General features: G+C 50.2%; 12 protein-coding genes across 12 annotated transcripts; 5 read left to right on the forward strand and 7 right to left on the reverse strand.

Moving 5' to 3' along the window:
- Positions 1-349: 349 nt before the first annotated feature.
- Positions 350-808, reverse strand: N7518_002087 (uncharacterized protein; the record flags this gene model as incomplete). The annotated part of the gene is made up of 1 exon (XM_057183015.1): positions 350-808. The coding sequence occupies one exon, from the start codon at positions 806-808 to the stop codon at positions 350-352; it is 459 nt and encodes a 152-aa protein (XP_057044465.1).
- A 111-nt stretch (positions 809-919) lies between these two features.
- On the reverse strand, positions 920-1,261 carry N7518_002088 (uncharacterized protein; the record flags this gene model as incomplete). The annotated part of the gene is made up of 2 exons (XM_057183016.1): positions 920-1,095; positions 1,228-1,261. The coding sequence occupies 2 exons, from the start codon at positions 1,259-1,261 to the stop codon at positions 920-922; spliced, it is 210 nt and encodes a 69-aa protein (XP_057044466.1).
- Positions 1,262-1,857: 596 nt separating this feature from the next.
- Positions 1,858-4,078, forward strand: N7518_002089 (uncharacterized protein; the record flags this gene model as incomplete). Its single annotated transcript, XM_057183017.1, has 4 exons — positions 1,858-2,172; positions 2,236-2,815; positions 2,878-3,786; positions 3,843-4,078. 4 exons carry the CDS (start codon positions 1,858-1,860, stop codon positions 4,076-4,078), a joined length of 2,040 nt encoding a protein of 679 aa, XP_057044467.1.
- Positions 4,079-4,585: 507 nt separating this feature from the next.
- Positions 4,586-5,662, reverse strand: N7518_002090 (uncharacterized protein; the record flags this gene model as incomplete). Its single annotated transcript, XM_057183018.1, has 1 exon — positions 4,586-5,662. One exon carries the CDS (start codon positions 5,660-5,662, stop codon positions 4,586-4,588), a length of 1,077 nt encoding a protein of 358 aa, XP_057044468.1.
- Positions 5,663-6,230: 568 nt separating this feature from the next.
- On the reverse strand, positions 6,231-7,337 carry N7518_002091 (Ac45/VOA1 transmembrane domain-containing protein; the record flags this gene model as incomplete). Its single annotated transcript, XM_057183019.1, has 5 exons — positions 6,231-6,370; positions 6,426-6,665; positions 6,714-6,818; positions 6,891-7,189; positions 7,243-7,337. 5 exons carry the CDS (start codon positions 7,335-7,337, stop codon positions 6,231-6,233), a joined length of 879 nt encoding a protein of 292 aa, XP_057044469.1.
- A 217-nt stretch (positions 7,338-7,554) lies between these two features.
- On the forward strand, positions 7,555-8,265 carry N7518_002092 (rRNA-processing protein RRP17; the record flags this gene model as incomplete). The annotated part of the gene is given in 3 exon segments (XM_057183020.1): positions 7,555-7,743; positions 7,793-8,021; positions 8,033-8,265. 3 exon segments carry the CDS (start codon positions 7,555-7,557, stop codon positions 8,263-8,265), a joined length of 651 nt encoding a protein of 216 aa, XP_057044470.1.
- Positions 8,266-8,588: 323 nt separating this feature from the next.
- Positions 8,589-9,273, reverse strand: N7518_002093 (tropomyosin; the record flags this gene model as incomplete). The annotated part of the gene is made up of 3 exons (XM_057183021.1): positions 8,589-8,751; positions 8,807-9,111; positions 9,256-9,273. The coding sequence occupies 3 exons, from the start codon at positions 9,271-9,273 to the stop codon at positions 8,589-8,591; spliced, it is 486 nt and encodes a 161-aa protein (XP_057044471.1).
- Positions 9,274-9,725: 452 nt separating this feature from the next.
- N7518_002094 (uncharacterized protein) lies at positions 9,726-11,079 on the forward strand (the record flags this gene model as incomplete). Its single annotated transcript, XM_057183022.1, has 3 exons — positions 9,726-9,945; positions 10,020-10,250; positions 10,307-11,079. The coding sequence occupies 3 exons, from the start codon at positions 9,726-9,728 to the stop codon at positions 11,077-11,079; spliced, it is 1,224 nt and encodes a 407-aa protein (XP_057044472.1).
- A 640-nt stretch (positions 11,080-11,719) lies between these two features.
- Positions 11,720-13,473, forward strand: N7518_002095 (putative cyclopropane-fatty-acyl-phospholipid synthase; the record flags this gene model as incomplete). The annotated part of the gene is made up of 4 exons (XM_057183023.1): positions 11,720-11,827; positions 11,904-12,390; positions 12,439-13,190; positions 13,267-13,473. The coding sequence occupies 4 exons, from the start codon at positions 11,720-11,722 to the stop codon at positions 13,471-13,473; spliced, it is 1,554 nt and encodes a 517-aa protein (XP_057044473.1).
- Positions 13,474-14,737: 1,264 nt separating this feature from the next.
- Positions 14,738-16,229, reverse strand: N7518_002096 (EXS domain-containing protein; the record flags this gene model as incomplete). The annotated part of the gene is made up of 5 exons (XM_057183024.1): positions 14,738-14,811; positions 14,917-15,233; positions 15,286-15,971; positions 16,036-16,085; positions 16,145-16,229. The coding sequence occupies 5 exons, from the start codon at positions 16,227-16,229 to the stop codon at positions 14,738-14,740; spliced, it is 1,212 nt and encodes a 403-aa protein (XP_057044474.1).
- An 807-nt stretch (positions 16,230-17,036) lies between these two features.
- On the forward strand, positions 17,037-18,167 carry pex10 (ubiquitin-protein ligase peroxin 10; the record flags this gene model as incomplete). The annotated part of the gene is made up of 1 exon (XM_057183025.1): positions 17,037-18,167. The coding sequence occupies one exon, from the start codon at positions 17,037-17,039 to the stop codon at positions 18,165-18,167; it is 1,131 nt and encodes a 376-aa protein (XP_057044475.1).
- A 391-nt stretch (positions 18,168-18,558) lies between these two features.
- On the reverse strand, positions 18,559-22,483 carry N7518_002098 (3'-5' exonuclease; the record flags this gene model as incomplete). Its single annotated transcript, XM_057183026.1, has 3 exons — positions 18,559-18,725; positions 18,786-22,300; positions 22,359-22,483. 3 exons carry the CDS (start codon positions 22,481-22,483, stop codon positions 18,559-18,561), a joined length of 3,807 nt encoding a protein of 1,268 aa, XP_057044476.1.
- Positions 22,484-22,811: the final 328 nt, after the last annotated feature.

The raw sequence follows: 22,811 nt of genomic DNA on the forward strand, positions 1-22,811 counted from the left end.
AGATATTAGACAAATTCAGACATGCATGCGCTGCTCAGAGGAAGATAGATAATAATGTATACGGCAGTGCCCTAGGCGCTGATTTGGTCACATGGGCGGTGTACCTACGGTAACATCTGCCGCCGCCGAAAAGCCGGCCCGGCACATAACTAATGGGGAGTAGGGAACATAGGAAAAATAGGAAAGTAAGAAAGAAAATAAAATTTCCGCCCTGGTAACCGGGGTTGTGTGAAAGGGAGTAAGGCCTCGCTGCGCGCCATGCGCTATACTGGGACGGTCGTGAGGAGGCAAGAAGCAACAAAAAGAAACACATGGCGAGGCAGACGACAAACACCACCACTCCTTTGGATTACCCTATGGTCTCTGAGCCATGGGGGTTTTCTGGCAGGCTCTTACGAGGCGGAAGCGACTGACGGGCTCGTCTGCCAATAGTCTTCAACCACTCCCGGCCACGACGGCGGACACGTTCGTCTTCGCAAGCACGCTGCTTATGGAACTCCAGTGTCTCTATGAACTGCTCTATAGCAGAGATAATAGCCATGGTCTCATCATCGGGCTTATTGGCTTCCACGAGAGCAGCTATTAGATAAGACTGAGGCCGGAAGAATGGCGGACCTTGATCATCACTAGGGGGGAGATTGAAACACCCGCCAAGGGCAGTCGTAATCCTCTCATCTCGCTGCTTCCATGTGGGATCGGTCTTTTGCATTGTGTCCTCCCAGGAAAAGTAGTGCCAGAGGATGCATATCTTCTTACTGGGCACAGGAAGTGAAAATGCAGCAACGACGTAATCCGCAAGGAGTGCCATTTCCCAGTGTTCAGGAGTTCTTGGCTTAGGTATATTTTTCATTCCTCATAGGGGTTTCCATGTAGGAATCGGCCGTACGAGCTTGACAGGTTCCGCAGCGGTCAGCCACGTTTATTGCATCCCGAGTCCTCTAAGCAAATAGTTGAAAGCATAGAAATCCGAGATGAACCAACCATCGTCTATGGAGTCGGCGGTAGAGAGGGTAGGGTGCGTGGCCGCGAGAATGATGGTGTTATCATGGACGACGGGCACCGTTGATGTAATGAACATCGAAGGCAGCTTATCGACTAGTAAACAATGCAAATAGTAAGCGAGCAAGCAAACATGAAGCATCTGATAGCGATCTATAGTAGATCGTGACATCCGGGATACCGTAGTAGTATCAACCTTGATACCATGGCTTCTTGCTTCATACTCACTTATTACAGTATCAAAAATGCGGCATTGTGCCATTGCTACGTATGTTGTAGTGATCCATACGTAAGAGAAGTATGTACCAACTAGTTAGTTACTCCGTACTCCGTAGTCACTTATCGATAGCAAATCACACTAAACCGAATTTGGACAACTTCACGCCGACCCCACAATTGTGGATTGGAGATCATGTGACTTTGCGCTTTAATTGATCTCCTCCCGTGCTAGGATCAATCAGTGTAGATCATTGAGATAGTTAGATTAAATTAAAATAAAATTTGTCAGTTGATCGAGTCTTATCGCTATGAGTTTAACCCCGTATCTCCATCTTTACTCCACGTTGCCCTAATCTATCAGAGCCAAGACTCTTCTTCTCCAACTGCCCTGGTATTTTTACCCAATCAGGCAGGTCCAGCCACACCTTATGTAACCCGATAAGAGCCCCGGGGCAGGGCTCCTCAGGTGCGAGATATTTCAATGTACAACATTGGGTCTATTCTCTCATTGGATACCTCTCTTGCCCTCTTTACTTGTCTCCTCCCACTTCTCTGTGGATTCGTGTGATATTTCCACTCCAAGACCTCCCATAGCCGCCTCAGATCTCTATTTCTGAAGTGTACCAGAACGCCGCCAAAATGGTAACCAACCACGGCCCGCACCCATTCGACCCAATCACACCGGAGGAGATCAAGCTTGCCGTACGCATCCTTGAGGCGGCCTTCCCGGGTGTCTCTCTGCGCTACAAGCGAATTGATGTCAATGAGCCTATCAAGAAAGATGTTATCGCATACATCGAAGCAGAGCGTCTACGGCAGCCGCTACCCCCACCTCCGGCCCGTCTCCTCTATGTGCTCTTCCACCGCCTGGACACCGGCACATTCTACAAGGCTATCCTCAATGCCGACAGGCGCACCATTGTCTATGCCAAGGAGCTTCCCAAGGAGGTCCAAGTAGGCAGAGCCCCTCTCCCTCACGATGCAAGCAATGGGTTAATCAATATTTCCGCTCTATAGGGTCCCATTGACATCGATGAAATTGCCGGAATTGAAGAGTTGTGCATGAAGCATCCCGCCGTACTAGCTGAGATCGAGAAATTGCAGCTGCCCCCGGGCATCACTGTTTGTAATGACCCTTGGATGTATGGCACAGACAATGACAACGAGGACCGACGGCTCTTTCAATGCTTTATGTACATGGTCGAAGTGGATCACCCCCAGAACAATCACTACTCTCTGCCTTGCAAATTCTCACCCGTGTTCGACGGTCTCACTCATGAGTTGATCCGTATGGATTACCTGCCCGGTGGTGCTGATTTCGAGACTACCTCTACCCAGCCTTGGAAGCCTGTCAAGGCAATCCAGTACGCTCACGACCTCTTGGATGAGCCCCTTCGCACCGATCTCAAGCCATATATCGTACAACAGCCCGAGGGCCCTTCTTATTCGGTGGATGGCAACTCCGTCTACTGGCAGAAGTGGCGCTTCAGGGTGGGGTTCAACGCTCGGGAAGGGTTGATTATCTACAACGTTACGTATGATAACAGAAACGTCTTGTATCGTTTGGCTGTTTCTGAGATGACTGTTCCCTATGGAGGTGAGTGGGATTGGAGCCCTATCACCCCTAACCCCCGATAGATCCGACTCACACGCATCTAGATCCCAGAGCCCCCTACCACCGCAAGCAGGCGTTTGATGTCGGCGACACTGGTTTTGGTATGAATGCCAATCAGTTAGCTCTTGGATGTGATTGTCTCGGCCATATCAAGTATTTTGATGGTTACCGCAACGACTCTAAAGGCAACCCACTGCACCTGAAGAACGTGATTTGCATGCATGAACAGGATAACGGCTTGCAGCATAAGCATACTAACTATCGGACCGGTGCCGCTACCGTTGTGCGCAACCGCCAGTTGGTTCTACAGATGATCTGCACTGTGGCTAACTATGAGTATATCTTTAACTACATCTTTGATCAAGCCGGCAATATTGAATTGGAAGTCCGGGCCACCGGAATCCTTTCCACTGTTCCATTCGACAACGAGAATGGCCAAACCGTCCCTTGGGGTACCAACGTCGGTCCTGGTGTTATGGCTCCCTTCCACCAGCACATGTTCTCCCTACGGATTGACCCTGCTATTGATGGATTTAAGAACACCATTTATTACGAGGATAGCGTTCCTATGCCAGAAGACGAGAATAATCCATACCTTGTGGGCTATACCTCTGAGTCTACGGTGATGCACACGGCAGGCACAGCAAACACCAGCGTGGATCGCCACCGCGTCTTCAAGATCCGGAACGACAATATTACCAACCCAATCACTTATAAGCCTGTTGCATACAAGCTTATGGCCGCTCCTAGCCAAATGCTTTTGGTCAGCAAGGAAGCCCACGGCTTCCGCCGTGCTGAGTTTGCCACCAAGCCGATCTGGGTCACCAAGTACCAGGATGATGAACTGTACGCTGCAGGCGAGTTCACCAACCAAAGCCGTCGCGCCGAGGGCGTCGAGACTTGGGTGCAGCGGAAGGACAACATAGAGAACGAAGACGTCGTTCTTTGGCACAGTAAGCATTCCTCCCCGCGACTTGATCTGTACTGTATAACTAACAAACCCCTACAGCCTTCGGTCTTACCCACAACCCCCGCATTGAAGACTTCCCCGTCATGCCGATGGAGCGCGTTAGCGTCATTCTGAAGCCTGATGGATTCTTCAACAAAAACCCGGCTCTTGACGTCCCTCAATCCTCCCAGTTGTTCAACAAATCTTCACTCCACCCCGAGGAGAAGCCTGATACCTGTTGTGCCGGAGCTTCGTCTGCTGGCCCCAAGGCCAAGCTGTACAAGCGCATTGACTAGTTCGATTTCTTTTGAACCCGTAGATACCCCATACCCCCGTCCCACGGTTTAAGCACATATTCTTTGTTTTGTTATGAATCGGCTTGATGACTCCTTTGATTTTTCTTACTACCCTTTTCGGTTGGCCTTAACGATACCTCATGATGTGATTATCACCTCTATAAACACAACGTTTCGATCAATCTTTTCCTACATTTAATGCTAAAGATATCGACTGCAAGGGGAGCAAAATACTAGTAGAATTGTGGTTATATCCATTCGTGAATTACTTTGTGTGTGAACTGATATATATTGACAAGGAGTAGTAGATAATAGTGCACAGAAAATAGCAGATGACCTCATGTGAAAGAATTTGTGGAACGCCGAAATGAAAATGGACAAGAAAATAGATGTAGAGCACAAGGTAAAGAAAAAGAGAAAGAGATCTCAATGTAGATCCAAAAACAGTTCGCCAAGATCATTCCTTCATATGATGACTAGCATGCCCAGAGCCCGAAACCAGTGGCGTTACCGACGGCCCGAATCAGAGCTGTGAGGAGCATGAGTCTCAAACAAGTCCTCAAGGTATGCGCTAGGAGCACGACCCTGCGGCGCTTGATTCAGGTTCAAGGAACTCGTCGAGGCACCCATATAAGAGTGGCGATGGTTATGCGAATCATGGTAGACACCAACAGGAGGCAGAGAAGGCGACGATAGGCCAGCAGTGGGCGAGTAAGGAGGCTCTCCATTTGGAGCGGGGTTGGAGCCACCGGCAGCGGCGTAGTATCCAGCAGGCAGGTATGTTGAGCCACGATTCCCCGTATTTCCTGTAGCGTGCAGATTTGCATGCGATCCAGTAGGACCGCCTGCTGTAGGCGAAAAGAAAAGACCGCTGCTCGTGCTCGAGACCCGGTTGGGCTTGTAGCTTGCGCGAGTGGCGGTGCCGAGTTTATCGAGGGATACGTCGGCCACCGGGGCGACGGGGTAGGGGGTTGATCGCTTCTTTCTGCTGCCACGTAGGAGGCGCTTGGATTCCGAGGCATGCCTTACGGCGGCGCGGCGCACTGAGCGGTTTACGGACCATGCGACCATTGCGCGCCACGCGAGCAGAGTGAGGCCGATCAGCCCTAGCGCGGCGCCGACGGCGATGAACACTGTGCCTTCTGGAGCACTGCTCTCTTTCATATATGGGGCATTGGCTATTGGTGGTATCGTCACAATAGCGCCGGTTGTGGTGGAGGAGGATGTTGATGATTTCGTTGTCGTGGAGACGGATGATGTAGTTGTACTGCTGTCGGACGTCGTGGAGGAGGAAGAGGAGGATGTGGTGGTTGTATCCATGGTTGTGCTTGTCGAAGAAGAGGACGTCGTATTGGTGGTAGAACTTGACGTCGATTGAGAAGTGGTTGAAGAAGTGGTTGTCTCACTCACGCTAGAGGTGCTTTGAGTGGTCGAAGGATCGTCGGTGGTCTTAGCGGCATCAGTATTCGTTGTTGTATCGTCCGCTGGTACGGCAGACACTTGAGCAGCGATGGCAATGACCAGAAACAGTAGCAGTAGGGATGACGGACTGGCTGTCCCAAGCCTTTGCGGTAGAACTCGCATGGCAGCGTAAACAATCGACCAGCTGCTTCTCCACAATGTGCGGGTCAGTAGGCGCCGATCCCAACGACAGCGAGGAACAAAGCAGATTATTATCAATTTAAATCAGCGCATCAACGAAATCCGTTTAGCAAAGTTAAAATCGCTGCTGGTTCCGACAATGACTGCGGTCTCTCGTGAAATATTGGTAGATGCAACGGATCAACAATCAACGAATTTCCATATGGGGTGAGGCGTTGGAAATCTCTCATAAACGAATGACTGTTGTTCAGGTGAGGCCAACTAGTTCCCTGAAAATGACTACAAGAAGAGGCCTTTCTAACCGAAAAGACGCCAACGCTAAAGGAGAGGGGTGCCTTAGGCAACCCTGAGATTGTCACCTGACAGTCAAAAAAAGATACAAGGACTTGCGCATTTACGTTGGCAAATCTAACATTCGAAAAACTGGGAGAATATGAGATATCATACATGGGAATACGAGGTAATTGTCCCTGAACCCCTGATAAAAAAAAGGAAATCAATTGCAGCAATGGGTGGATTCCAAAAATATAATCCAACAAAGCGCTACAAATCACTGCGCTTTCTTTTGCACAGCAGCCGAGGTGTCCTTCTCAAATGCGGCATAGGGAATCTCGAGGCTGCTTAGAGCACCGATGCCAATATACAAAATTGCGAGGAACAGGAAGGTAGCCATGAGTCCCATGAAGATACCTGGAGAAGGGTGAGTATAGTGAATAGATAGAAGGTGGGATTGATAGATACATACCTGGGGTAAAGTATTGATATTCTTCGAAGAGAGAGGTGGAATTGGTCGACTGGCTCGAGGCGCTGCCTTGCGCGGAGTAGTCCCGCTTGAGCTCCATGTGGAGGGTGTCTTGGTACGAGTCCCCAGAGATGTCGTAGATGACGGAATCCGTCTCGGGGAACTCCCTCGGTGAGGTAATGTAGAGAATAGTATACTTAGACGAGGAAGGAATTCGATCAACGACATCGGCAAGGAAACCATCTAGCAGAGTTAGTGAGAAATAAGTGCATAGGCGGACTGCATACATACCAAATCCAGAAAGCTGCTGTGCGCGGTCCGAACCTAGCGATAGCATGGGGAATTCGACATCAATAATTCGGGGACCTTTCTCGAAGTATGAGGGGTAAGATCCAGCTTCACATTGTTAGCTCTGACGTTCTTCGCGGATTTTGCCAAGTTCCGTCGTTGGCCATCAAAGCAACTTACAGGAAGCGTCGACGGCGGTAGTCTGGGCCTTGCACTTCTCCTCCAAAATGCTTTTGACATCCTTGGGTTCCACCAGGCCAGCGACTTCGTTGATGCTCATCTTGGACCGGATCGAGCTGTCTTTCCCGAGCATCTTCGCACCTAAGCGGGGTGCCGACTTTCGCGTCGAGAAGTCGGAACTGTGCACACCAGGCTGGTAGACGACGACATAGTAATCTGACGGACAGGTACTGAGAGATGAGGAAAGGTTCTCGAGGAGCGAAGTTCCTGTCTGGATGTAGGCGGAGTTCGTCAAGACCCTAAGGGAGGGCCGGTTAGTTAAACGCAGCGCGAGAGATTCAATCAAGCATACTCAGAAGTTGAGGCGAGAAAGAATGGCGAAGTATCCCTGAAAGCATTTACGGAAGCAGCCCCGAGGGCCAATAGCCCGAACCTGCTGAGATACATTGTGTTTGCGTTGGGGATGGGTCAGGTTGGCGATGATGTTGCCAACGGGAGGTGTCCGACTTGGCCTCGGAGGCGGTCGAGAACCCCGACCCGCCTGAGCTTTCCATATCAACTTTTTTTTTTTGGCTTTTGACGCAGTTTCAACACAACCTACGATATACAAAGGTCTACTCTCTTTTCGATCCAAATATACTTGAGATTGGGATTTTCATTCACCATGGGTCCCAAGGATTTGAAAAAGCGCAAAATTGTTACTGGGCCGAAAGTTGAAGAGGTCAATTTCGACGACGAATCCCGCCATGAATACTTGACTGGGTTTCACAAACGCAAAGTGCAACGGGCCAAACATGCGCAAGACAATGCCGCCAAGAGATACAAAGAGGAGAAGAGAGAAGCAAGAAAAAAGGTTCGACAGGCTTCAATTTGTGCCCAAAGACACCCACTAATTTTTCTAGATTCGAGAGGATCGCAAAAGAGACTTCGAACAGGCAATGGCGGAGCATAAAGCAGTACTCAAGCGCATGAAAGAAGATGCTGGAGATCTCGGCGCAATGGAAGGCGAGAAAGAGGAGGAAGATTGGGAGGGAATTGAAGAGCCTCCAGCAGTGGACTACGAAGCCGAATACGTCGACGAGGACAAATACACAACAGTCACGGTTGAAGAAATGGACGCATCTCGTGAGGGTCTGCTTAAGGCTGCCAGGGGGAGGACTCAGAAAATGAAGAAGAGAAAAAATATCCGGTCGAGTCGACAGAGGATGACACAACAGCCAAGAAGAGAAAGCCCCGGAGTGCAGCCTCAGAAGCAGCCAGGAAAAAAAAGAGGAACTTCCGCTACGAGACCAAGGTTGAACGCAAGCAAACAATGTTAAAGCAACGGGCTGTGAAAGCGAAAAGAGCAAAGGCGCGAAAGGGGGCAGAGGAATAAGGGAACCACATCTTGAAAGAGATACGACATCACATGTGCATACTCGGCTTCAAGCAATTATTCATTAGTCAATTTTACGGATCATAGGCGTTTGACATTATGGAAGATGCAAGGAAGATGTAGGAAATGGTAGACACCGTAGTGCACGTTGCATGATAAAAAAAGGTATTGCTATCAAAAGCGCTGTATCCGGTCCATACACTTGGGACCAGTGTAACACAAACAGTCACAGCATGAAAAAGCAGATGACAAACCAGAGAATGAAGCTTGTATCCAACCATATGTTTCCCGATATCCTGCACCTATCACCGGTTCGAGCCAGCTTAGATATCGGCCATCTGGGATGCAAGGTCGTCAAGCTCCTTCTTCACAGTGCTGTGTTCCTTGATCGCATCCTCGTATCTTTGCTCGAGCTTGGCGTGTTGGTCCTCGAGCGCCTGCACCTTCCGCTCGTAGTGACCAGCCTTGATATCCGTTTGGCGGAGCCTAAGTGCCCAATATGTCAGTATGTAACTGTGAAAGAACCGGTCGCTGGTCGTACTTCTCATTGGTTTCCCGCAGAGTCTTGTCGTTCTCCTCAGCCTCCTCCTCAAGAAGCTGCACCCGTCGCTGAAGGGCCTCGTTCTGAGTGTCGTGCTGGAGGCTCTGGCTGGCAGCATCCTTGGCCTCCTTGAGGGCGGCCTCTGTCTTCTCAACCTCCTCCTCTAGAAGCTGGTTGCGGTGGTTCAGGGATGTGATCTCTTGTTCTTTTGACAAATTCTCCTGCTCCAAGGTCTTGACCTTGGCCTTGAGCTCATCGACGAGCTCGTGAGCCTCATCCGCCTCAGCGCGGAGGGCGACCATGCGCTAAAATAAATACCGACATATTAGTAAAATATTCAGTGGGGAAGTGATGGAATGCTGGGGTGGTATGCATATATGCATATGAGGAGGGGCTGCGTGATTTTGGGAGGCAGTCAAGCTACCCCGCCGGCAGGGGAAATGACTTACCTCCTTGATCTTGTCCATTTTAACGGTATTGAAAGGGAGGAAAGAAGATAATATGTATGGTTGAAAAGAAGAGTAGTTTGGCTTTCGCTCAGCGAGAAACCGGGCGAGTGTTGGATGGGTGTGGAAGATGATATGGGGAGAGTTTTGGGAGAGAAGGGGAGGAATAAAGGCTGAGCAGGGAACAAGTAGACAGTACTAGCCCAACACGTACGAGCTCCACTACAGGGGAAGTACCGGATACTTACTGTGTACCAACGGCGTACCCGTGGTATGGTTAGGTACACAATCCGCTCTGGCTCGCAGCCAATCACCGCCCAAGGATCGACGCGTCTCCACGGGCAACCACTTGACAACACTTCCAGGGCTGCATCTAGAACTGTGCTGGCTCTTGATTACACTCAACACACTTACGACACGACTTGGATTTCTTTGATACGGTGCATGAGAATCAACAGCTTCAGTTGGCCACCATGTTGGCTCTTCGCGACCAGGAAAACCTGGTAAATACCCACCAGACCGCCGCGGCTGCTAAGCCCTTGAACCAAAGCAAGCCGCTGGCACCCAAGACACCCGGCAAGGCACGAAATGACGAGAACAACCCGCTGGCATTTGGAAACCGCACGGTGAAGGGCAATGGGAACCGCCAGGATAATGGGAAACCGGGCAGCAACGCGTTTATGACTCCAATGGGTACGCGTGCTGCGCGAAAATGACAGATTTGCAGGTGACGTTGGATAATGACTGACTTGTCTTCTCGCGTATAGTGAGGGACCGAGCTCCTTTGGGCATGAAAACGACCAATCTCAAAGCCAACAACCTCCAAACTCCTGCGCCCTTTGGGGGAACCAAGCAACCGAGGACAAACCGCAGACAGTCGACTGCCCAGAAGATCAGAAAAGCTGCCCCAGTGACACAGCAGGCCCAAGCAAAAGTCCATATCGATGCTGCTGCAGATGATGTACCGGATATTGAATACATGCCGCCGAAGCCTAGAGGTACGCTAAGCACAACTAGAGCTGCAACCCAAAAGCTTATTTCTGACGAGCTATAGATCTTCCGGACCTTCCAGACGATGTGACGTATGACACTACATTTCCCCAATTCCAACCGAAGAATCGAGCTCTGGGTTTGGAGAGTGTTTACGGAAAGCAACAAGTCGGCAGCGATGGACTCACGGCGAAACAACGCAAGTTCCAGGAGGATTCGGCGGCGTGCGATAGGATGGTGAATGACATGATCATGAAACAACTCGACGACATTGGTTTTGAGAGCTCTGGTGAGAGCGAGTCGACAAAGACACTTGAGCCAAATGCTATCCCCTCAAAAAGACCTACAACCACCACACGACACACTCGCAATGTGTCGACGCTTCGAGCTCGCGATGCTGTCGCTGCGCTTGGCGGACCCCGGCCAACTGTTGCACCTCGAGTGGCCCCAATCCCAAAACCACGGGTGGCATCGTTGGCATCGTCGCTGGTTATGCCCAAGAGGCATGCCAGAGTCCCGTCTAACCCGTCTTCCATGCGCAATACTGCTGCTATTGTCAACTCTCGTACGACCGTTGGCTATTCCAAGGGACGCAGTGTGTCGTCCACCCTGCGTGAGAATCATTCCCAAACGCAGAAGCCCTCGAGCTCGCAGGTCCTGTCTCCCGAAACTTATATGCAACTGTATGGCCCCCCTCCGCTGGACTCGGAAATGTGGACTCGTTGCAATGCTGCTGGATGCTTCGATGCCCCGGATGAGATCACCCAGGAACCGGAAGAACCATTGCCCACATTTGACGAAGATGATGAGGCCCAGAGCTTCCAGCTCACTCTGTAAGGGTACATTGGTAAAGATACTTGACATCGACAGGGGGATTACAATTTCACTTCAGTATGGTTATGACTTGGCATATGGAGATCGACATTGGCTCATATGGTGTAGGGGTTTGGCGGCAAGCCGAAGGATGCCGGCGTTATGAAATAGTATTAATGTACTTGTAACTGGATAGGTTGCAGCCCTTCAACCGCGGACCAAATTGTTTCAGGCGTTCTCCACTCTCATGATGATCCTTTGCCAAGAGGCAGACAGGCGAGGTCGCACACCAAATCTTGATTAAGTGTGAATCCTCGATCACTGCTAATGGCTGTTGTGTTCACACAATTTTTATGAATCGGAGAAACACACTCCCCACTTGCTACACGGACCCCATAAATCTCTGCGATAATAGTTCACATACCTTAGTGGAATTAGTGGAAAAAATAGGGCCCAATGGACGGGGGAGTAGAGTAAACACGGTGTACCTCGCGGGTACCAGGTCCCCAGCCAGGCCGCCCAGGGAACGGCAAGTACCAATCATGTACTTCCAGGTACATACCTTGGTTTAGCTCACACCGCCCCGGAATTGCCCATAACTTCTTATTTACTCTCTGGCCTCTCCTTTTCCTCTCCCATTCCTCTCAATTGACGCTTCGCCGCCATGACGACCATTCATCCGGACTCCACCGAGGAGTTCGAATACATCCAGACTCCGGCTGCCCCCGCGCAGACCAAGCCTGCCTTCGATTGCGGTGTCCCGACTACCCTGGTAAGTGCATGCCTAGAGCTATCCGTGACCGATGTTTGGTGATTCCAGGACCTAATTTGCTTCTTTTTCTATTCAGTACCCGACTATTAAGAATGCCCCAGTTCCTGCCGACTCTCCCGGCAGCGACAGCTTCTCCAATGGCTTGATGATTGCTTTGGAGATCATCGTGCCCTGGTGGCTGGCTCGCCAGGTTGGTGGAGGTTTCTATACCACCATCTTCTTTGCCCTCTTCACCTCCGTTCCCGTCCTGGTGGCATTCTGGGCTGTCTCTTCCTCTGTTTCTCCTCGCAAGACCGAGAAGGCCAAGTACTGTGGCCGCCCCGTCGAGCACTACCTGCAGTTCCACAGCGAGCACGATCGTGCTACCTACCACGGCAAGAGCAAGATTCCCATGGAGATATTTTATGAGAAGTACTTCAATGGTGAGGTTGACTTCAAGGGCGATGCTCTGGAGTGCCTCGAGTACCGTCATGACTGGGCCAACTTCAAGTTCACTACTGGTCTTTTCAAGCACTTCCTGTTTGGTTTCATCCCCGAGATGCTGATGCACACTCGTTCTCAGGGTAAGCAACACTTCATGCAGCTCTGGTGGCAATTCTAACATTGTGTAGATGAGGAGCAGGTCCGTGATCACTACGACAGAGGTGACGACTTCTACGCTTGGTTCCTTGGCCCACGCATGATCTACACCTCCGGTGTGATCAGCGACATCAACAGGGAGGAGACCCTCGAGGAGCTCCAGGATAACAAGCTGGCCATTGTTTGCGAGAAGATTGGTCTTAAGCCCGGTGACCGGGTCCTTGATCTTGGCTGCGGCTGGGGAACCCTTGCTAAATACGCCTCGACCCACTACGGCGCTCACGTTACCGGTATCACTCTTGGCCGTAATCAAACCGCGTGGGGTAACAATGGTCTTCGCAAGGCTGGTATCGAAGAGGACCAGAGCCGCATTGTGTGCAGTGACTACCGCGATGCTCCTCGTATTGAGGGTGGTTATCAACACATCACTTGTCTCGAGATGGCCGAGCACGTCGGTGTCCGCCACTTCTCCACTTTCTTATCTCAGGTTTACGACATGCTCGACGACAATGGTACTTTCTTCCTGCAGATCGCTGGTCTCCGCAAGTCCTGGCAATACGAGGACCTGATCTGGGGTCTTTTCATGAACAAATACATCTTCCCCGGTGCCGATGCCAGTACTCCTCTCGGTTTCGTTGTCGACCATCTCGAGGGCGCTGGCTTTGAAGTCAAGGCTGTTGACACCATTGGCGTGCACTACTCTGCTACCCTCTGGCGCTGGTACCGGAACTGGATGGGCAACCGCGACAAGGTCGAGGCCAAGTACGGAAAGCGCTGGTTCCGCGTAAGTTTCTCTCAGGATTCTCCCAGTGGATCTTTCTGGGGTCCATGCACTTTCTTACTAACAATATCTTTCTTAGATCTGGGAGTACTTCCTTGCATCCTCCACTATCACTTCCCGCCAGGGTGGTGCCACCTGCTGGCAGCTTACCCTTGTTAAGAACATCAACTCTACCCACCGTATTGAGGGTATCGCTACTCAGTTCGGTCTTGCTGGAGCTCGCCAGAGCGCCATCGACCGCGCTGGCTCCCTTCCCAAGGCCCACATCGTCAAGAAGGACCTTTGAAGGATTGATGTACAATCATAGCCATCATCTACTTTTCCGAGGGTGCATATCAGTCCCCCTCGGACTAGTATGAAGTTACGTGAGGCGCGGCAATATGCTGATGTTGTTCTACTGTGAACATATTCAAACTTATAACCAAGCATGTATGACATGAGTGACATGACGCGAGGTGAGGTGAAGCGAGGTGAAACTGAATTGCGTGAGTGGTCGTGGAAGAAAAAAAGGCAGGAGCTGGTAGCGAAAGAAGCATGGATAGGTCAGAGGTCTATCTGGCTGGTCCGCCTGGATATCTATTTCGATATTTATCTGTGGTCGTGCGTCTATTTCTTATGCCTCACCCTGTCTAAGGGGGATATTTGTACGAAGTCAACGAGTCTGTCTTTGTCATGTTAATTTTTAAGAAGTCAATGACTATTTCTTTGGACCGATACTTGCAGCATATCCCTTCGCTTCTTCGCTTCGAATCAGTAAGATTGTAATTTCCACTGAGCCCATTTCACAGGTGACCAGTCAGAGTTTGTAGTAAGGCCATGGAGCTCGCAAGATAATGCAACAGAATTCTAGGGCTTCAACTTTCTGCTGGCATCAAACTCTAATTGTATCGTCTAAAAAAAGTCGTGATATGTGTCTATAAACCGAATTCGAGTCTTCAATCATTAGGTTCGTCAATCACCAAAACTTTCAAGAATGGCCATAAACGCAGGCCACTAACACCAATTAGATTTCTCGACAGCTAGGCGCCGAGAAGCAAAGGAAAAGAAACAAAAGACCAGGATTGCGATCCAATAGGATAAATGGTATATGTAAAGAGGGAAACAAAGGCAGGGTAGATGCAGACGTCAGACCGGGTTGACCCTAGGTAAGTATTGGTACAGTGAAAAGTAAATAGAAATCCAGGGAAATAGAAATTCATGCTTGCCGCAGGCCCAGAGATCCAATCCAAGGAGTCTAAGAAAGCATCGTTGCATGAGGTTACACACATCTAGTTGATTGACCTCCAAAAGAAAACAATAGGCGTACAAGGGCATGTGGTGAGGTGTTACACGCCGGGTGGAAAAAAAAAGAAAAAGAAAACAAGAGCCAAGCTCAGTTCTCATCTATCGCTGCTCCAGCATTGGATTGGGTATATCCGGGGTTTTGGTTAGGGCAAAATAAGCCCGAAGACTCGACCGTTGTGTTGGGTTGAGAGGGAGAGTTTTTCTGTGTCACATTCTCGTTCCAAATCGCTTGAGATACTGATCAAAGACGAAAGGTATAGGTAAATTTAGTCCGCGTCGAATTTGTGGTTGTATTCTCCGAGAAGGACGTCATCTGGGCCCGGGCCATGGGTATTTCGAACTAGTGCACAGAAGCGTGAGTGGGATTGTCCGAAAACCAGGATACTGGTGCATGGGTCACACGGCTGGGGTCAGGGGGAGTGCGGATGCACAGGGGGGAACATACTCCATTCAGCTTCCGTTCGGAAGAATACCCACATCCAACGTCGTACAACTTCAAGGAACATGAGCATCCATAATCCGCTTTCAGTTTCCGAGATCCAGCCGAGGCCTGGGACAATGCGCCATAGCCATGAGAAACGAAGCGCCAGATCCGCGATAATGACGTAGTGGTACATCTTGTCGGATCCGAAGTAGCGATGCCGGCGGAGTCCATATGGATGGCTGCTGTCGCGAGATTCCGAGGAGAATAGAGTCATATCCCAATCCTTGACAACATCCCACCAGAAAGAGTAGCCAGAGTTGATAAAAGAGACGAGAAACCTGTGGGTATTAGAGAAGGCCCAGACACAACACATGAGGAATACAATCTTACAGAAGGCGCATCATGCTAACCTCGCTATATCCACGTAGCTCCAATGGATTGTAGTTGCGCATTTTGGAGGCTATCCAAATGACCGGGAACGCACTTGCATACTTGAGAGCGTTGGCCAAGTGCTGGTTTAGCTTGTGCGTCTCTCTCCGGGTGACTGTCCGCCGCGCACGATAATATTCAGTCAAACACTGACGGAGACGAATCAAGCTAGGAACAGCGAGGATGATCGGAACGACGATTTCACTTCCACAGGCCCGGTTGGGCTTGGAAGTAGCAGCGAAGCCATCGGTGAAGAACATGCAGAAGCTGATATACAGATCTCCGATCACGCGAGCATAGCTAGTGAGGGCATCTGCCAGCAGAATGTCACCAAACTTGCCATCCTTCGACTCGGCCAGACCGCCAATAATGATCCGCTTGAGGGTAAGGAGAAATCGGATTCGACCGGAGCGGGAGGCGCGGTTGAAAGGCCAGATCAGAATAAGGAGGAGAACGATGTACACCGACTGCGGGAGCCAGTCCAGTCGCTCAACCAATTCAGGGGATCGGCGAGTGACTACCCAAAAGACGATGAACCACAGAGCAAGTGGGATTGTAAAACATGTGGCCAGGCGGTAGACGGCGATGTGATGTGGGCGTTGCGAGGAGGATGTGCGGGCAGGATATTTGATGAGCGCCGGAACGTCCTGGAAGTATGGGAATCTGATCAGCCGTCGGGAATACGCTGGCTAGGTGAGGGGCGTCACTCACGATGTTGGCTTTTGCCAAGTATTGAAGGTTGAGACCCCATCCCCAGAAACCTAGCTCCTTGTGTTAGCACGCTCGGGACCGAACCCGATCGGACAGGAATGTCACCTACCAGCGACCAAGATAGCAGCTATACGTAGCGGTAATGGGAAGATCAGCCCAAAGGCATCCAATTGAGCATGTTGATCAACTGCCATTATTCCATTGATCAGGGGGGGAGGCGGGGGGAGATCGCGGGAGGAATAAAGGGTTGGAGCAACAACAAAGACCCCTTGGATATGTAACCAAAAAGGAATGACTAGAGGTGAGTCGACGTCTTTGAAAGTCCGGAAGTTGAGGCTTTTCCAGTTTGAAGCTGCTCAGGGCAGTTTAATAGGCGGAGAGGAGGAGAATACGCGCCTGGACTAGTCACAGTCCGCGGATGGTCTGGAACCCCACAGCGTCAAATTGGGTATATAAAATTAGAACTCATTCGAAGCACATCGGGAGGAAGAGCCTGAAGCGGGCGATCTTTACGGGATGTAACTACTGCCAGAATACCAACGTATCCATGTCATCATCGGATCAAAGGGAAGAGGCCAAAGCCATGGACTTGCGCTTCAAGGCCCCTGGATTTCTTCAGGAAAAGGGGTTACCGAGGAGAGTTACCAAATCAGGTACATTCAGCCACTCGAAAGCCTCCCGCATTCGTCTGCCACAACGTCCAACCGTTCAGGGCCCTTGGAGGTTCTGGCGGTGGGGACCAATGACGCTTGCGGCGTATGGTCACCGCGTTACCGTAAGTTACGGGTATTTTTAAAATTATGTCATTGAGGTCATGTGGCAGTCGAGATGGCACGTGACACTGATCTAACGATAACGGGAAGTCAGCTGATGTCACTCTATACCGAGGTATCACATCCGAGGGCAACTCCGGGGAAATTGTGATCTCCACCAGGTACGAAAGTCGGGGAATTGAGCCTGTGCCTCGTCTTGGTAGCTATACCAGTCCTCTATAATCCGTCATGGCGGACGACGACTCCCATCTCTCTCTATCAGCCCCGAGCTCAGCCCTCGGCTCCTCTACCTCTCACTTCTACCCTTTCGCAACCTCACCAGACATCATCCGCTCGCATGAGAAGGACTCATTCCTTACGGGCAGTCTAATTCAACAATCTCAAGGGATCGTTCGTGCTCTCCGCGGCGCCCGATACGCTCACACCCACTCCGACGCCATCAAACACCTCACAGAACTCCTCTACTTCTCTCTAACAACCGCCATCGGCAACCGCACCCTAGGCGAAGAATACTGCGACCTCGTACAACTAGAAGATGACACACTTCAACTACCGTCAATCGGCCGTCGCGTGGGGTACATCCTAAGCAGCATTCTAGTACCGTGGACACTGCAGCGGCTACTACCTGCATTGCGACAGAGGATCCGCAACAAACTCGAGCGCAACATTGCACGCCAACAGTCACGAGCGGCGCAGCAGGCTGGCCTGCTCAACAAGCCTCAGTTCTCAACCACCACGACTAAACGGCCGTTGTTTACGAAACTGCACATCCAGCAGTACGTCCTTGAACACCTGGACTCCATCACATCCTTGTCGCCCATTTATGCGCTGAGCATTGCGACCTTCTATTTCACAGGCTCGTACTACCATATCTCCAAGCGGATATGGAGCCTACGTTACGTTTTCACAAAAAAGATCGACGACAATGAGCAGCGTATCGGATATGAGGTTCTGGGTGTGTTGCTTGTTCTCCAAATCGCCGTGCAGGGATTCCTGCATGCCCGCAAACTCGCCGCGAGCATGAATGAAGATGAGAGCGAGTCTACAGACGCTGGTCAGTCTCCCTCGCAGGGTGGAGCTGTTCTTGCTTCGATTCAGAATCCGTCTTCTATTCCTCTCCTTCCTGCGTCTGTGCCTCTGTATGATCTCGAGGAGGATCCTGGCGCTGTTTCATGGATCCCCGAGGGTCAGCAGCGGAAGTGCACCCTGTGTCTGGAAATGTTCAAGGACCCTAGTGTTACAACCTGTGGACATGTCTTTTGCTGGATTTGTGTTCGGGACTGGGTTCGTGAAAAGCCCGAGTGCCCGCTCTGTCGGCAAGAGGTCTTGCTATCTAAGGTGCTTCCTCTAAGAGGGTAGCTATGTGGTTCGCAATAAGTTCTAGGCTAGTGCTTTCATTATCTTCATGCCTATCGCTGAAGAGATTGGTGCGGTCGATACATGTGTATACACTTTTTTAGACAAATATATACCCCCTGTTTCTATTTAATTCGAGCATGGTTTTTATGGACTGTATGGTTCGATTGAATCTTGACATAGATCACCCAATGCATTTCTACGACGTACATATATATCGAAGGCGGGACACAAAGCACCATAACAAAGGGACGAAATAAAGAAAGAAAAATGCCTCTCTGGATCGAAACTGCACAAACATATATTCTTTTAAAACTTTGGCAAAATAAAAGAGTGGGGTATTGAAGGGATAAATAAATCTAGGTACATGTACTCAGTATGCATATATACATGGTCAAATCAATGGGTCCTCTTCGCCGTTGACTGCTAGTCCAAGTGGAAGAACAATGGGCTGGTTGAGTTCAGCGAATGCGGGACGAGGTGGCATTGGGTCCATGGCTTGTCTTTTCGCCTCCATGATATGGAACAGACGAACGCAAGCGTACGGATCGGTAGCAGCATCTAAAGAAGAAAACAAGATTAGCATCCAAGGAGAGGAATTGTGCAAATCGAAGTACTCACATTGAACTTGACGATAACTCAAATTCCGAGTCCAATCACCGCAGCGCACATCGTCACTTTTCTCGAGAGGGAGACCGAAATGCTCGTTTACTTGCTCGCTGAGATTGACGCCTCTCTTGTTCACCAACTTAGGATTGTCTTTGCCGTATTTGATCAACTTGTACAAATGGCTGAGCTCGAATGTGGCTTTGGCATCAATGCCAAGATACTTGCGCAGCCGTGTGCAGTCTGCCTTGATCGAAACACCCACTTTAATGACGTCGGGAGATTCAACGAGGCGTCTCAATGACGGAGAAACTAGGTCCTCCAGAGAACGGGCAGGCTTGAAGAGTGCAACCTGAAAGATGGCGATACGCTCCTCGTTCGCTATTTGGATCACCGACACATTGCTCTGAATGCTGTCGAAGCCTGATGCTTGAGCCTTCCATTCCATGTCGAATCCAATGACTTTGCTCTCGAGGAAGTGTTGCACGGCTTCTTCGGTGCTTTGAAGGGTCCGGCAATAATGCACGATGAGTTTCCGGCCATCGGGGCTTTGCTGTGAATTATGGGTCCAGAACTGGGGCGTCGTAAGATTGTTGGCACTGGAACCAATGTCTGAAGATGGGATTGGTTCAGCTGTAGAATCATTTTGTTCAGCAGATCCTGGTCCGTTCGTGGTATCCTGGACCGATGACAAATGGGTTTCAAGTGGCCGTTCAACCAGGGAAGTATCACTGACACCACTGCTTTGTCGAAGCTGTGCTTGGTGGAAAATTGCACCCGTGCTGTACTTTCTCTCATCGTTTGGTTCTGGTTTAGCGAATGGTTTCTTCGGAAACATCATTTGTCGTGGTCTGTTACGTGTCCTTGTGCCTGGGAATTGAGTGCTGGTTTCTCTTGGACCTGGTGTACGGAGGTCATCAAGACGTGACTCCGTGCTGAGGCCCACATCTTTGCTCTTCGGGGGCATAGGCCGTGGCTTGGGAAGAACTCGGCTAGAAGCCGCATTGACTAGGAACGGGTTGGACTCATGCGTGTCGAAAGTCCTAAATTTTCTCTTCCGGGGTTTGGGTGATGACTTGTAGATGACCTGACCGTCCCGGTCGTCCTGACCGTCCTGACCGGTAGGCGCGTTGACCAGGAACGGATTGAACTCACGCGCGTCGAGACTCCTAAATTTTGTCTTCCGGGGTTTAGGTGATGACTTGTAGATGACCTGACCGTCCTGACCGGTAGGCGCATCAATTGGCAGTGGTTCGTATTCAAGATCACCCTCTGTTGTTTGGCCCTCGGTCTTTATTGTCGACAGATCAGGAGGCACTCCGTGTTCGAGGCGGCTCTCCCCTTGACTGCCTTGGTCAGCAGCTGACTCGGCTGCACCCTCTTGTTCAATTTCCCTCTTCACCTGCGTTCTCCATTTCAAGGAACTTTCCTTGGGTATCACAACCGGACCGGACGTTTGATTGCCCTGACTCGTAGGCGGAGACTCGATATGGCTCAACGATGGCCCTTTGATATATCTTTCGAGACGGCTTTGAGAGAATTCGATGAAAGCGGCCTTGGCAGATTCGGATTCCTCTCGTTCCCTACGCCTGGCCTCCATTGTGGAAGAACCTAGCTCTAATATTTGGGAGTTTACGCCAATGTTGCGCTCAATCTCGTCGTGGATGAACTCCCACTCCGGTCGCGTCAGTCGGCTGGCCATCAAGGGAATATAGGCCTCACAAGCGAGCTGGCCCATGCGATCGGTCCATTTCTTGAAGGCACGGGTATCCTGACTCATTGGGTTGAGCACTTGAAACTTTCCAGCAAGATAGACACGTTGTTTCATTGAGCGTAGCAATGATTCCGATCGAAGACGCAGCCAGTTTAGATGTATGTATTCAGACACCATCTGTCGAAGAGCGCTGCGATGTTTCTGGAATTCTATACACCAGTCGGCTATTTTTGAAACAGTGGACACCCGAGTCTGCCCAGAGACCCTAGTCCACAATTCCCCATTATCACCTCTGAGGCTGTGGTAAAGGTACCAAACTTCATTTTGAAGTCCCCATGTGACAACTTCAGTCATGAGCAGCGGCGCTATTACATCCAACTGTCGCCAGTAGATATGTAGCTTAGGGCTGCGTGGCGGGTTTGGCCTCCAAAGCTGGTTGTATTCGAGGTAGATCTTGTTGGATATCAGGAGTGGACTTTCGTCTAAGTACCGAGCCTCCGGGGAGTCCTTCGGGGCACCCAGCGCAAGGGCAAGTAAGACCCGCCTGTCAGTAGCTTCAGGAGAACGTGCGGACGAAACTGCCGTCATGAAATCCCTCAAATTCCATAGTTCACTGTGTCGAAGTGGATGCGAAGCCATCTGCCTCCTGAGCCAATATGCACGGTGGTGATGCGCACATTTACTAATTTCGAGATAACTATGCTCAAGGATTTCTTTGTACTGGCCAAACACCCATTTATCGGTTGCGCGAAGGTTCGAGCGTGCTTGAAGGGACGAGCAAAGGTCCCTGATAGGAAAAATTCGTGTGTTATCGCTCTTCAGTCGTAACTCAACGTAGTTCTTCTGAATCAGATTGCTTTGATGAAGAATTCTATCAATTTGTTTTCTTGCGACATTCCGGGGTCGTAGGAAATCCTTGTCGAGATAATTTTTCAACCGACGGATGGACAGCTCGGAAAGATGAACCATAGGTGCAAGGAGTGTCTTTTGAGACGTATGAAGACACTTCTGCCAACTATGGATCTTCTGGGCGGACATTGCCAGCTGGCTTTCCCATTCTGGAGTTCTACCAAAAACAATACAGCAGAAACCATGATCAATCATTCGACCGGTCTTCTCTGCTTCCGCGACAGCAGCCTGTAGTCGGTCCAATCCCATTATGGAAGATGAAAGCTCTATCACTTCAGCGATATATTTTTGAGTGATCTTCTCTGTTTGCAGAACTAAATTCGTGTTGTCTGAGACCATCCTTACAATTCTCGCGGTGATGGTACTTGACAGGATTTCCAATTCAGTCGCACATTCTTGGGTGGTTTTTTCGGCATGGAGAACCTGTTTTGTTATCCGTGAGACCACATCATTGATTCGACTTTGAAATATTGATTCGAGAGCTCCATATTCAGCCTCATAGGCTAGTATGGCCTTGATGGATTCATCAAGAAGATCATCGGCACGTTTGTATTTCAACTGGATATAACTCCCAACCAGTTCCTGATAAGAAGGTAGCGAATTAAGCTCCTTCTCAATGTGCAGACGTTGAGAGACTCGGGATTTCCCCTCTACTCTCGATCGGATCAAGCTGCCTAAGTCTCGATGTTGGACAGGGCGCACAAAAGCAGGCCGGCCTGGATTCCCTTGTACCGGTTTTGATACGGGCTTTGGCTCTGGAACATCATCATCGTCATCCCATATGCCTTCTTTGCGAGTGGTATTGCAGAAGTTCCGCTTGGATTGAGAGGCCGTGGGCGGGGCGTACGAGGAGCTTGTATTCGGTAAAGACACATGTCGGAGCCTTGGGACAGATCGGGCGCAAGCACTGTAGTTTAGTTAGAAAAATAGCTACCAAAGTTGAAAAGGAAATGAAGGGTGCTTACCGCTGACGCTCGAAAAGCCCTAATCGCAGTGACCCATGGGATCTGGATCCATCGATGTGACCGCTATGTTTTGCAATTGAAGATTGGGTCTTCCGACTTGCTAAGAGATTCGGCCGAATTGGCATAATGTATGACAAGCATAGTGGACCAGTCTGGAGCCCCACAAAACAATCGAATACAGTCGAATTGATTGACAACCAGTGGTGACTCAAACGAAAGTGTAGCTAGAAAATCGAGTGAGGGTCAGGATAGTACTCCATGTTGCGGAGCTCTGAGCGCGCAAATCAACTTTCAGAGTTTCCTCTAAACCATATTTGGCTTAGCCTCCCGGGTCGGATTATCAGAGGTGCCGAGCGACAAACGATCACGTCCTTTTCTATATCGATCTTGCCCACGCGGAATGCTCGATCACCTTTGTTTGAAATCAAGACGCTTTCTAAGAAAATAATTACG

This window comes from Penicillium psychrosexuale, assembly GCF_028828465.1.
Source record: "Penicillium psychrosexuale strain IBT 29551 chromosome Unknown utg000002l, whole genome shotgun sequence".
Lineage (NCBI taxonomy): Eukaryota > Fungi > Ascomycota > Eurotiomycetes > Eurotiales > Aspergillaceae > Penicillium > Penicillium psychrosexuale.